Source organism: Oncorhynchus mykiss, chromosome 2, assembly GCF_013265735.2.
Source record: "Oncorhynchus mykiss isolate Arlee chromosome 2, USDA_OmykA_1.1, whole genome shotgun sequence".
Lineage (NCBI taxonomy): Eukaryota > Metazoa > Chordata > Actinopteri > Salmoniformes > Salmonidae > Oncorhynchus > Oncorhynchus mykiss.
This window is the reverse complement of record NC_048566.1, coordinates 56,505,696-56,518,535: the sequence shown is the minus strand read 5'-3', so window position 1 is coordinate 56,518,535 and position 12,840 is coordinate 56,505,696. Positions and strand designations below refer to the sequence as shown.

The window sequence follows — 12,840 nt, the reverse complement described above, 5'->3', positions numbered from 1 at the left end:
TAAAATAGAAAATCCCCATAATTTTATAAACAACATTTTCAGAAACATACTAAACATAAGAAAGTAAAATAAAAAATATATAGCACCCATCTTGAGTTTTGCAACTCCATGATAAAAGGCTTGTAAAGACATTACTAAATCATCCCTCAGTGGAATCACTTTTTGACCTTGTGTCTAGTTCATTCTCCTCAAGGTACAGCACTTATATAAAAAGTAGAGTACTAGCTCATCTTAAACTTCACAATGCATTACTTACAGTGTCATCTTACTGTATGTGTTTTGTCACATGTTTATTTGGGACTCTCTGACACGTGTGTAAAAGCTTGATTTAGAACCATTTGTACTGTCAGAGCAGTAACCAATACAGTATGCATGCTTTGCTTACACCTACTGTACCTGCCTGTGGCAAAGTACGGTATTAAAACAAAGTGTCAAGTCCCTGATTTCACATATTTAAAAAGGACTGCCTTGTGGGCAATCAAACACACACACAGTATGACAAAACCAGATTTTTAAAAAAAGCTCATATTTCACAAATCCTTTAAAAATTATAAATCTAGACAATTCCATCTATCAAGTAGCCAAGTGTATATTCCAAAATGGCAAAAAAAATACAAAACACTAAAAACTATTATTTCTGTCTTTAAACAGAGGTGCAGCTTCTTGTTGAAGGGAGGGTAAAGGATGTGCGGCTTTGAGGTCTGTGCACGAATAGATAGGGCTCGTTAGGAGCCATTTACCCTTTCTTATACGTTGCCCACCCATGCCTGTGGTTCTTTAGAGCCACCCATGTCTAATCTGATCAGTGAAAGACTGCCTCATCCACTGTCTGTCTGGGAGTTGTCCTTCTGTGGTGGTGGTGGCGGCCGTAGGAGGTTGGTAAGTGTTTGCCTTCTCGGCAGCGTCTGAAATTAGAACAAAAAGCCTTTAAAGCTGAGGTGAGGAAATTTGGGCACGCTACCTCGAGCCCATTGTTAGGTGCGGCAGGTAGCCTCGTGGTTAGAGCGTTGGACTTGTAACCGGAAGGTTGCCAGATCGAATCCCCCAAGCTGACAAGGTACAAATCTGTTGTTCTGCCCCTGAGCAAGGCAGTTAACCCACTGTTCCTAGGCCGTCATTGTAAATAAGAATTTGTTCTTAAATGACATGCCTAGTTAAATAAAGGATAAATAAGAAAAATTGGAACAGGTAGTCAAGTGTTTTAGGCTTGGAGGTCAAAAGATCGGGCTTCTTTGTATCCGTGCTAATATGGCTTCTGCGACAGCATGGGCAGCACTAATTTAGGGCTTTCCATTTCTTCTTCTACATTTGAGTCTAAACGAACTGAATAGGTGCATACTGCCACTGCCAGTGTGTTGTCTGAACATGTGTAAAGCCAAAGTTGGTGATTTACTCACTGCCACCTGCGGTTATGGAATGTTTGCTCATTGGCTGATTTCTCCCGATGACCTGGATGGAATTATGTGATCCTTCCTTAACCCATAAGAAAAATTGTGAAAGTCCTCAATGGCGCTGCCCATGCTAAAGCAGGCTTTGGGGAACAATTCTTTTAAATATATTTAACCTTTATTTATCTAGGCAAGTCGGTTAAGAACAAATTCTTATTTACAAAACCCTAAACGTGCACTCCTTGGGGTCCCCAGGACAGAGTTTGGCAAACGCTGAACTACAGCCAGAGGATGGGTACATGACGGACACATTGTTGTTTTGCAGTTCTCATATATTGTTCATATGGTAAGTACGTATTTGTTGCATGAGAAATGGAAGGAAAACTATTACTGCCACCAGTACAGGCATTGTCAAAAACACAAGGCCCGACATCAATGAGTTGCGTCGTAGACTATCCTTTGGCCACTTCTGCTGTTCACAAGTGATTTCCCATTTCATAGGGTTATTTCTCTCCCTACCACTGGTTGCTCCGTTTTGAAGGACACTCCACCACCGAGGGACACTCGAAAACGAGGGGGAGGGCTAAGTGGAGGTTATTGGGAATTGAGCTTATGGGTTTAGGCCATAGCTAGACAGTACACATCCCATCCATAGGGGACAGCAGCAACCGGGCCTGGTACTGACTGTGCCAGCAAGGCATGATAAGTTAGTGATCAGCAGGTGAGAAGTGTACGGAGTAGGACTTTAGTTTTGGCATGCCTTCTTGATTATTTTTGTGTATATTAGAATTATTTTTGTCACAATTGAACAACTATGACCTGCTTGGGCTGACTGACTACAGAGTCCAGACAGAGCTCACCCTGGACCCTGGTAAGTACGTGTGTCCTAATTACAACACCGGTCAGCTTAAAATCGCTTACTTTCATGCTTAGTGCACACATTAATATTAGGTTATGGCCCAGTTAGTTAGCTAGGACCCCTAGACATAGCTTTGGTAAAAAATATTCTACAGTCTAGGTAATTGGTTTCAAAACCCCATTCAGTCTCCTACATTTTTGGCCATGCCATCAGCAATAGAGTACCACAGTATGAGTCATAATACCCATAAAACCTAGCGGTCAATCTGGGATATGGTTCCAATCATTTACCCACCATTCATTTTTCCCATAGGGGTTTTTAGAAACACAAATGATGGCTGTTTCGTGTAGGCTTACCCTGGTGTGATGTTTTGATAACCGTGTAAATCTCTATGAGAACTGCAAAACAACAATGTGTCCGTCATGTACCCATCCTCTGGCTGTAGTTCGGTGTTTCCCAAACTCTGTCCTGGGGACCCCAAGGGTTGCATTTCCCCCCCTCAAAAATCCCCTTTGGGGAAAATGAATGGTGGAATAACGATTGGAACCATTTCCCTGTTTGACCGCTAGGATTTATGACACAGGATTTATGACACACCCTGCATTCCAAACCGACCCCTAGCCACTCCCGTAGATCTGGAGGGATTGGACAGGAATACGCAAAATATGCCTTTTGATAGGCTGGATGTAATTTACGCCATATTTTTCCCACCTATCCAGCCCCTTTAAATCTGTAGCAGTGTCAGGAGACGAGGAATTCGAGGCACATACAAATCCAGTGCTTGGATCACGATACCTCGTGGCACCTAGACTCACTACAAGGTGAGGATGCGGAAGTACTTTTGTAATTAGGGTTAACTACCACTTTTTAAGACCACAGTTGATATAGTTACTGCTCATTCTATTTGTATGGTGCTGACCTGTGTTCCCAGCCAACGAGAAGTTAGTGACCGTTGCTCTGGCCCTCCTCAGGCCCGGGCCCGCCCTCTCCATACGCTCCGCCGAGGGCGGCCTCGTAGCCTGGGTCGTACGCCTCTTCCTTGATCGCCATCCTCTTAGCGTCCTCTGCAACGGGGAGAAAAACACACAATTCAATTCACAACTTTTTTTTTTGTTGTTTTGAAATCAGCTCCTTCAGGTGACTATGACTTCCTTGAGACCATGAGATGGGACAGGACCGTGATGGGTTTTCATTTCATTCTTCAAAATGAAATGTCACACTGTACCGTATCATAATAAATGTACATTTTATATTAATTAGGTCAATGATGTTCCTGTTTGAATAGTCATTATAGCACTGCCTGCAGCACGTTCTCTTACCTTTGGCCAGTCCCAGGTCAAAGCTGTACTCCAACTCCTGAATCTCCTCAGATCGGGCCACGCCCCTGAGCTGGTCCCTCAATTCCCTCAGCTTGATGTAGAAGTGCACTTTGTCCTGGGCACGGGGAAACTGGGCGCAGCGGGCACTCGACGAGGGCATCAGATACAATGCCTGTATGGGCGAGGGCAGGGTTACATGTCATTTCAAAGGGGAAATGGCACGGTACTGCCACCGTATGCTCAATGATCATAGTTAAATGTGAACTATTTCAAAGACTGTTTTGTTCGATTTGAATCTTTAGTCAAAACGGTGACATTTGGATCAGTTATTGTGAGAAAGCGCTTGATCCAGGAAGTACATCTTCTTTCAACTCTTCCATTTCTTTATCCTCAATTCATCATGAAATACAGTACCTGGAGCACCACAACAACATACACTACCAGGTAGCAGAGCCCTTACCACTTCACAGTCCGGTATCTTGTGTGGCTGCAGACCAAAGTCAAGCTTCTTGGGCTTTTTACCAAACATCTCTCTGCAGAACATTTCATAGATACCTGAAAATAAACAGAATGTCAATGGTTAATATCGAATTTCAAAGGAAAGTTCTGGCCACTGGAATTTCTCCTATTTAGCAGGGATGTGTAGCTACTTACATTTTCCATTGAAAACAGCTATTAGGGGCTTGTACTTTTTCAGCTTCTCAACAAGAATTAAGGCGCCCTCGCGTAGCTCTTTGCTGTGAAGAAACAGAAGATTTGAGTCAAACATTGTATTCCATCTATGTTAATTCAGCTTGCTACTGTTCGAGACAAATGTCTCTGCATCCTCCCACTCATTTTTCAGGACATTGCAGACTGACTTTAGGTATTTTATTATGTTCTTCCTAAGCTTACGTTGACAGGTCCTTGCTTCCAGGCGTTGTCCTTGCCACCATGTTGGTGAAGCCGATCTTATATTTCTCTGGCAGGCTGGTGTCGCTCATGTGGTTAAGCTGCTCATCAGTGAATCCGGACAAGAACAGGCACTTCCCTGAAGAGGATAACTACTCATTAAATTCATTGTGCCATTATTTTTCTGAAATTGGGGTGAAAATCTGTATTCTCTGCGCACTAAGCGTACAACTGCGTCATCCTGTTTGGCATGAGTAACAATAACATTGCCTTGAATGTAAAGTTTAGCAATTTATTTCATTCATAAATGGTGTTAGGGTAATGAAAGAACAGACAAAACAAATACTGAGAAGGAAGATTTATGATGTTTCCAAAGTAAGAGACTGAATAAATACGCAAAGCAACTTACAGAAATGGTTTCCATGGCCAGGGAACCATCGTCCAACATAGGCTGCCACGAGACCTGGGTTGATTCCAATCTAGAACAAAAAAGTTGCATATTATACTAGCGTTTTTTTCTCATTAGAGCACGCAAGACAGAACATTTTGCAGCTGAAAACGAAAATAAGCATTTCTCATTGGACAAATCAAGTCGCTCCAATGTCTGGCGCACATCAAAAAATGTCTGGCACAAAGCGACAAAAGCGGTGAACTCACGATAACATAGTCCAGGTTGTGGTCAAGGATGTCGGTCAGAGTTCTACTCATGACCTCATCCTCAGTCATGCCTTTGAAGCGGTCCCTTTTCTTCTTGACTTTCTTGAAGGTCTTGTCTATTTTCTCCTGCGTGCCGTCTGCCTCTTGACACTCCTTGCCTTTCTTGGGCTTGGGTCCCGGTTTGGCCTTGGCTCCCGGTTTGGCCTTGGGTCCCGGTTTGGCCTTGGGTCCCGGTTTGGCCTTGGGCATTTTGGGTGGCTTGGGTTCCTTTGGTTGTGCCGTTCTCCCTCGCTTTTTTGCTGGAGCTGCAAGAGGGAGAGATCTTCCAATCACCTCGCTGTGAAACTTCACACTAGCCTCGACTGTCACAGGAACACTGATTTGTTCGATGAAGCATTTGCTTTTAAATCTGTGGGGAAATGCATCAAAGAACACTTCGCCCACAAATGAATCAACTTTAAATCCATCAGAAATACATTAAGGCTCATGTCCGTTATTGAATACAGCTCTGTGGGAATAAAGAACTAGGGTACCTTTCGCTATGTTGGCGGGCTCTTGCAGTGCCATGGGCTCATGACTGACAACCATATGAGCCATGACCCTCTGTCTTGGTCCCTCTGTGTAGTGAGGGTGAGGACTGTGATGGTGGTTGATGCCCGGCTACTGCCCCTGTAGAGCTTGAAGCTGTTGAGTAGACTGAATCCTGAAAAAAGGAAGACAAAAAAAAAAAGAAGACCCACATTGTTAATTATATAACTGAAATACACTGACTATGCCAAACATTAGGAACACCTTCCTAGTATTGCGTTGAAACCCCCCCACCTCTCTCTCAGAACTGCCTCAATAAGTCATGCCGACTCTACAAGGTGTTGAAAGCGTTCCACAGGGATGCTGGCCCATGTTGACTCCAATGCTTCCCACAGTTGTGTCAAGTTCGCTGGATGTCCTTTGGGTGGTGGACCATTCTTGATACACGCGGGAAACTGTTGAGCGTGGAAAAACCCAGCAGTGTTGCAGTTCTTGACACAAACCGGTGCGCCTGGCACCTACTACCATACCCCGTTCAAAAGGCACTTAATTCACCCTCTGAATGGCACACACAACCAATGTCTCAACTGTCTCAAGACTTAAAAATCCTTATTTAACCTGTCTCCTCCCCTTCATCTACACTGGGTTGAAGTGGATTTAACAAGTGACATCAATAAGGGATCATAGCTTTCACTTGGATTCACCTGATTGGTCTGTAATGTTTTGTATACTCAGTGTATATTCTAGCACAGGGTTTCCTGTAGTCGGTCCTCAGGACCCAAGTTTTGGTTTTTGCCCAAGTACTACACAGCTGATTCAAATAGGCAACTAATCATTAACCTTTGATAATTTGAATCAACCGTGCATTGTTAGGGCAAAACCCTAAACGTACACCCCTTGGTGAAAAAATATATTAGTATATATTTGTACTTTAGATTATTTGTATTTTTTTTAAGTAGCCACTCTTTGCCTTGATGACTGAGTTTGGGGAAAGCTGTAGTGACACCTGTAAAACAAGTACATCATACCCTCCAGGACAGATTCAGAAACTTCAAAAGGTACCAGAATGTCCATTGCTCGTGTTTCTTGGCCCAAGTAAGTCTCTTCTTCTTATCCTTTAGTAATGGTTTCCTTGCAGCAATTCGACCATGAAGTCCCGATTCACACAGTCTCCTCTGAACAGTTGATGTTGAGGTGTGTCTGTTACTTGAACTCTGTGAAGCATTTATTTGAGCTGCAATTTCTGAGGCGGTTAACTCTAATGAACTTATCCTCTGCAGCAGAGGTAACTCTGGGTCTTCCTTTCCTGTGGTGGTCCTCATGAGAGCCAGTTTCATCATAGCACTTGATGGTTGAAAACTTCTTCAGGATTGGTGGGTCCCCTGCGGGACGGTTGAGCTAACGTAGGCTAGGTTGTAAGTAACAAGAACATTTCCGAGGATATAGACATATCTGATATGGGCAGAAAGCTTAAATTCTTGTTAATCTAACGCCACTGTCCAATTTACAGTAGATATTACAGTGAAATAATACCATGATATAGTTTGAGGAGAGTGCACAATTTTGAACATAAAAAGTTATTAATAAACAAATTAGGCACATTTGGGCAGTCTTGATACAAATTTTTGAACAGAAATGCAATGGTGCACGATGGGACAAGAACATCCCCGACGGCCAAACCCTCCTCTAACCCGGACGACGCTGGGCCAATTGTGCGCCGCCCCATGGGTCTCCTTGTCGCGGCCGGCTGCGACAGAGCCTGGACTCGAACCAGGATCTCTAGTGGCACAGCTAGCAATGCAATGCAGTGCCTTAGACCACTAGGCCACTCGGGAGGCCACAGAGAGATCCTTGACGAAAACCTGCTCCAGAGCGCACAGGACCTCAGACTGGGGCGAAGGTTCACCTTCCAACAGAACAACGACCCTAAGCACACAACCAAGACAACGCAGAAGTGGCTTCGGGACAAGTCTCTGAATGTCCTTGAGCGGCCCAGCCAGAGCATTGACTTTAACCTGGTCCAACATCTCGAGAGACCTGAAAATAGCTGTGCAGCGACACTTCCCATCCAACCTGAAAGAGCTTGAGAGGATCTGCAAAGAATGGGAAAAACTCCCTGAATACAGGTGTGCCAAGTTTGTAACGTCATACCCAAGAAGACGCGAGGCTATAATGGCTGCCAATGGTGCTTCAACAAAGTACTGAGTAAAGGGCCTGAATACAGTTTTGACATGTTTTATTATCTAAAATCCTGTTTTTGCGTCGTCATTATGGGGTATTGTGTGTAGATTGAGAAAAAAAAAATCTAGAATAAAGCTGTAGCATAGCAAAATGTGGAAAAGTCAAGGGGTCTGAATACTTTCCAAATGCATTGTGTGTACACACACACACACACGACCAAAAGTATGTGGACACCTGCTCATCAAACATCTCATTCTGGGAAGGCTTTCCACAGGATGTTGGAATATTGCTGCGGGGACTATTGAGATCAGGCACTGATGTTGGGCGATTGGGCCTGCCTCGTGGTCGGGGTTCCAATTCATCCCAAAGGCGTTCGATGGGGTTGAGGTCAGGGCTCTGAACCGGCCAGTCAATTTCTTTCACACCGGCCGTCAAACCATTTCTGTATGGACCTTTTTGTGCACGGGGGCATTGTCATGCTGAAACAGGAAAGGGCCTTCCCCAAACTGCTGCCACAAAGTTGGAATCACAAAATAGTCAAGAATGTCATTGTATGCAGCAGCGTTAAGATTCCCTTCCCTGGAACTAAGGGGCCTAACCCGAACCATGAAAAACTGCCCCAGACCATTATTCCTCCACCAAAATGTCCAGTTGGCACTGTGCATTCGGGCAGATAGAGTTCTCCTGGCATCCGCCAAACCCAGATTTGTCCATCGGACTGCCAGATGGTTAAACGGGATTAATCACTCCAGAGAACACGTTACCACTGCTCCAGAGTCCAATGGAGGCGAGCTTTACACCACTCCAGTCAACGTGCATGGTGATCTTAGGCTTGTGTGCGGCTGCTTGGCCATGGAAACCCATTTCAAGAAGTTCCCGATGAACAGTTATTGTGCTGACGTTGCTTACAGAGGCAGTTTGGAACTCGGCAGTGAGTGTTGCAACCGAGTACAGACGCTTCAGCATTCAGTTGTCCCATTCTGTGAGCTTGAATGGCTTACCACTTTGCGTCCGAGCTGATGTTGCTCCCTGATGTTTCCACTTCACAATAACAGCACTTACAGTTGACCAGAGCAGCTCTAGCAGGGCAGAAGTTTGACAAACTGAATTGTTGGAAAGGTGGCATCCTATGACGGTGCCACGTTAAAAATCACTGAGCTCTTCAGTAAGGCCATTCTACTGCCAATGGAGATTGCATGGCTGTGTGCTCAATTTTATACACCTGTCAGCAACGGGTGTGGCTGCAATAGCCAAAATCCACTAATTTGATGGGGTGTCCACATACTTGTGTGTTTGTATATGCATGTCCAGTTGAAGTCGGAAGTTTACACACACCGTAGCCAAATACATTTAAACTCAGTTTTACAATTTCTGACATTTAATCCTAGTAGAAATTCCTTGTCTTAGGTCAGTTTATTTTAAGAATGTAAAATGTCAGAATAATAGTAGAGAATTATTTATTTCAGCTTTTATTTATTTCATCACATTCCCAGTGGGTCAGAAGTTTACATGCACTCAATTAGTATTTGGTAGCATTGCCTTTAAATGGTTTAACTTGGGTCATATGTTTCTGGTAGCCTTCCACGAGCTTCCCACAATAAATTGGGTGAATTTTGGCCCATTCCTCCTGACAGAGCTGGTGTAACTGAGTCAGGTTTGTAGGCCTCCTTGCGCGCACATGCCTTTTCAGTTCTGCCCACAAATGTTCTATAGGTTTGAGGTCAGGGCTTTGTGATGGCCACTCGAATACCTTGACTTTGTTGTCCTTAAGCCATTTTGCCACAACTTTGGAAGTATGCTTGGGGTCATTGTCCATTTGGAAGACCCATTTGCGACCAAGCTTTAACTGATGTCTTGAGATGTTGCTTCAATATATCCACAGAATTTTCCATCCTCATGATGCCATCCATTTTGTGTAGTGCACCAGTCCCTCCTGCAGCAAAGCACCCCCTCAACATGATGCTGCCACCCGTGCTTCACGGTTGGGATGATGTTCTTCAGCTTGCAAGCCTCCCCTTTTTCCTCCAAACATAACAATGGTCATTATGGCCAAACAGTTCTATTTCCATTTCATCAGACCAGAGGACATTTCTCCAAAAAGTACAATCTTTGTCCTAATGTGCAGTTGCAAACCATAGCCTGGTTTTTTTATGGCGGTTTTGGAGCAGTGGCTTCTTCCTTGCTGAGCGGCCTTTCAGGTTATGTCGATATAGGACTCGTTTTACTGTGGATATAAATACTTTTGCACCGGTTTCCTCCAACCCCTTCACAAGGTCCTTTGCTGTTGTATGTTCATCTCTAGAAAACAGAACGCATCTCCTTCCTGAGCGCTATGAGAACTCAACACTGTTGAAAATATTTTGAGAGGACAAGCAGTCATCCACACAGCTTTTCTTTTATTTTATTTATGGTGGATTTACTTTGTTAGTCTGATCAATATTCATATTGACATTATTATTATTCTGATTTGGATATAGCACATTTCCTGGTCATTGTCAATGTCTGGCATTGTAGGATGAATACGTCAGCTAGCAAGTGTCAGGGAGAAAAGTCAAAAGGATAAATGTTGTGCTAGACTAGTGTCGCTTTAGTAACTTGTTTGTCAACAAATTAAACAACCACACATTCTACCCCTACTTCGTCTATAGTGTACTTTAAATCAAAATCTAAGCCATTATGGATACTTAACGTTAGCTGGCGAATATAGCTATGCTAACTAGCTTGGTTAGCTATTCCGCTAAATAGCATGGATGAATGACTTGCTAACTAGCAATGATCCGGTTCGCTGTCCAATAAATACAAAGCGTATTTAATTGACCAAATGTAACGTTAATTGACCAAATGCATACATACCTCTTACAGATATGGTTGAATGTGTTTATTATTATTTTTCTTGAAAACGATTGTACTCTATCAATTTCCCTTTGGACTTTCTAGCATGCAACAAAGAAAGCGATGCACGTCAACTTTGACATGGGAATATACCAACATGATTAATAGGGAAAAAAAGTAAAAACGTTCTTCTCCTGAAATAATACGTCAACTTTTAGTGCATGTATAACAAACATTTATATTGACATCAGGGATTCATGCTAATTATAATATGAACCGCAAAAAATATACATAACCCAAGCCACATCCCCCCCCATATCAGCGTTGGTTTGCTCTACGGACTTTTAAACTCGCGAGGTGGTTTTCCATTGGCTTCCAACACTCTGACCACTTGCAAGCAGGCAAGGTTGCCGCTTCATTAGTTTGATATGAATTAGCTCCATGAGAATAAGCATTTAGATTTTCTTGTATTCCTGTTTCGTGAGCGAATTAAAGCAGGTGGTGGTAACAAATGTATAAGCCTTTCTAGTGGGCCTATTTTGTCCTGCTTAGTGGCACGCGCCTTTGAGTGTTGGTCACATGAGAAAAGAAAAGCTCCTATTCAGCTAGAGAAAATAAATGACCGAGGTGTTTTTGGCGTTACTTCTAGACCTACTATGCTACAGTAGGCATATATGCTATTATATTATATTCGGTTCTGTTTAATACGAATTAATCATTTGATTGAGCTTTGATCTAACTTTACTAAATGAACACCATTGTGAAAAGTTATAATCTTCTATTTGTAATAATAATAACAATAAGTGATGAATAGGCATTAGGCTTAGCCAACAGATGAAGATTATTTTAAGTGATTTGAGCGCCATTCAAATCGCGGTGCTGAAAGGACGGCACCATGGTCACATATGGTTCTGGCCTGGGCTTCACTGTATAAAAGTTATTTGATCATCAAGGCATACACGTGGTGAATTTGGATCCTAGATCTCTTTGGTGTGATAAGGTTCATGTGATGGATCAGTTTATCTGCATTTGCAATAGTGGTACGTTTCCATAAACTAAGCACTCGGAACAGTAGGGTGAGTTCAAGTGCATCGTACACGAGCCCCAAATCCATAAGAAACTGTTTTGAGGACAGCAGTTTTAGCAACCCCTGGAGTTCTGTCTAGCATTTCTTATGTCAGATTTGGCCCACTCAAAGTGGTGAATCATCCAACCTATGGGCCTCTGCACAGTTATTCATCAATCGTGCTCTGCATTGGGAGAAGATGGGGAAGAAACCACCATTTACCTACGTATAGGCTGCTATTGCCTGCATATTTATTTACTTAGTCATTCTATAATTTTCATGCAATTTATGTGGGAATTAAATAGAATTTGAGAATTTATCATTATTAATTTTCCAGGAATACTTTTTACCAAATTGAAAAAAGTGAGGGAGCGCCCCTCACCTGCACTATGGCAGGACTACATCCCTGCTGATATGAGCAATAAACTTGGGAATGTAAAACTCTGGTTACTATCTCTCTAGTTGCTGACCATTCAAATGAACGTTGCATGTTATTTATTCACAAAACTAACACACCGAGTCACAGTATTCAACCTAACAATCTTAGCCTATATTTAAGCAATAAGGCCATTGAGGGTATTGGTATAGGCTGTTAGTGCCTGGGTACAGCCCTTAGCCGTGGTCATTTGGCCATATACCACAAAACCGGAGGTGCCTTATTGCTATTTTAAACTGGTTACTGACGTAATTAGAACAGTAAATAGTACTTTTTTGTCATACCCATGGTATGCGGTCTGATATAAAACGACTTTCAGCCATTCAGAGCACTAAGCACAGTTTATAATATTAAATTAATAGGCTCTTTCGACCCATTATGACACTGTACTTAAGCATTCTACTCAGCCAGCCGGTCAATTTCCCTTGCTATGTCAACAACATCAACATCAAGCTGTTTGCCAAAACCTGTTTGGCACTTTACAACTGCTGCCTGCAGGATCTCCTTTAAATGACAGTGGATGATGTTAATCAAAGTAAGTAATGTTCTGTTACCCCTATGTGGAAGAAACATTACTGTTTTAAAAATGTGTTTCGAACTACATTGACAACTTTTAGGGTGGGTAGCTAGCTAACGTACCTAGCAAGCTACCTTGCATTGCAAACATGATCATTTCATATACA

General features: G+C 42.8%; 1 protein-coding gene across 4 annotated transcripts; it reads right to left on the bottom strand.

Annotated features, from left to right (window-relative positions):
• Positions 1-10,900, bottom strand: LOC110492152 (G/T mismatch-specific thymine DNA glycosylase). 4 transcript variants are annotated; one of them, XM_036951024.1, is made up of 10 exons: positions 10,677-10,900; positions 5,648-5,817; positions 5,115-5,523; positions 4,867-4,936; positions 4,461-4,596; positions 4,221-4,303; positions 4,027-4,121; positions 3,567-3,738; positions 3,167-3,311; positions 1-905 (listed from the first exon to the last, which is right to left on the bottom strand). In XM_036951024.1, the coding sequence occupies exons 3-9, from the start codon at positions 5,361-5,363 to the stop codon at positions 3,190-3,192; spliced, it is 927 nt and encodes a 308-aa protein (XP_036806919.1). In that variant the 5' UTR covers positions 5,364-5,523; positions 5,648-5,817; positions 10,677-10,900; the 3' UTR covers positions 1-905; positions 3,167-3,189. The 4 variants fall into 4 exon arrangements, with proteins under 4 accessions (XP_036806919.1, XP_021421885.2, XP_036806917.1 ...); XM_021566210.2 differs by having other exon boundaries at positions 5,115-5,419; positions 10,677-10,889; XM_036951022.1 differs by lacking the exon at positions 10,677-10,900 and adding an exon at positions 8,825-8,951 and having other exon boundaries at positions 5,115-5,419.
• Positions 10,901-12,840: the final 1,940 nt, after the last annotated feature.

Coding starts and splice junctions, on each gene's coding strand:
- LOC110492152 (XM_021566210.2), bottom strand. CDS start 5,711: ATGGCTCATATGGTTGTCAGTCATGAGCCCATGGCACTGCAAGAGCCC. Junction 5,420..5,647: donor GCCCGCCAACATAGCGAAAG/GTACCCTAGTTC, acceptor TCCCTCTTGCAG/CTCCAGCAAAAAAGCGAGGG. Junction 4,122..4,220: donor AGCTGTTTTCAATGGAAAAT/GTAAGTAGCTAC, acceptor GTTTATTTTCAG/GTATCTATGAAATGTTCTGC.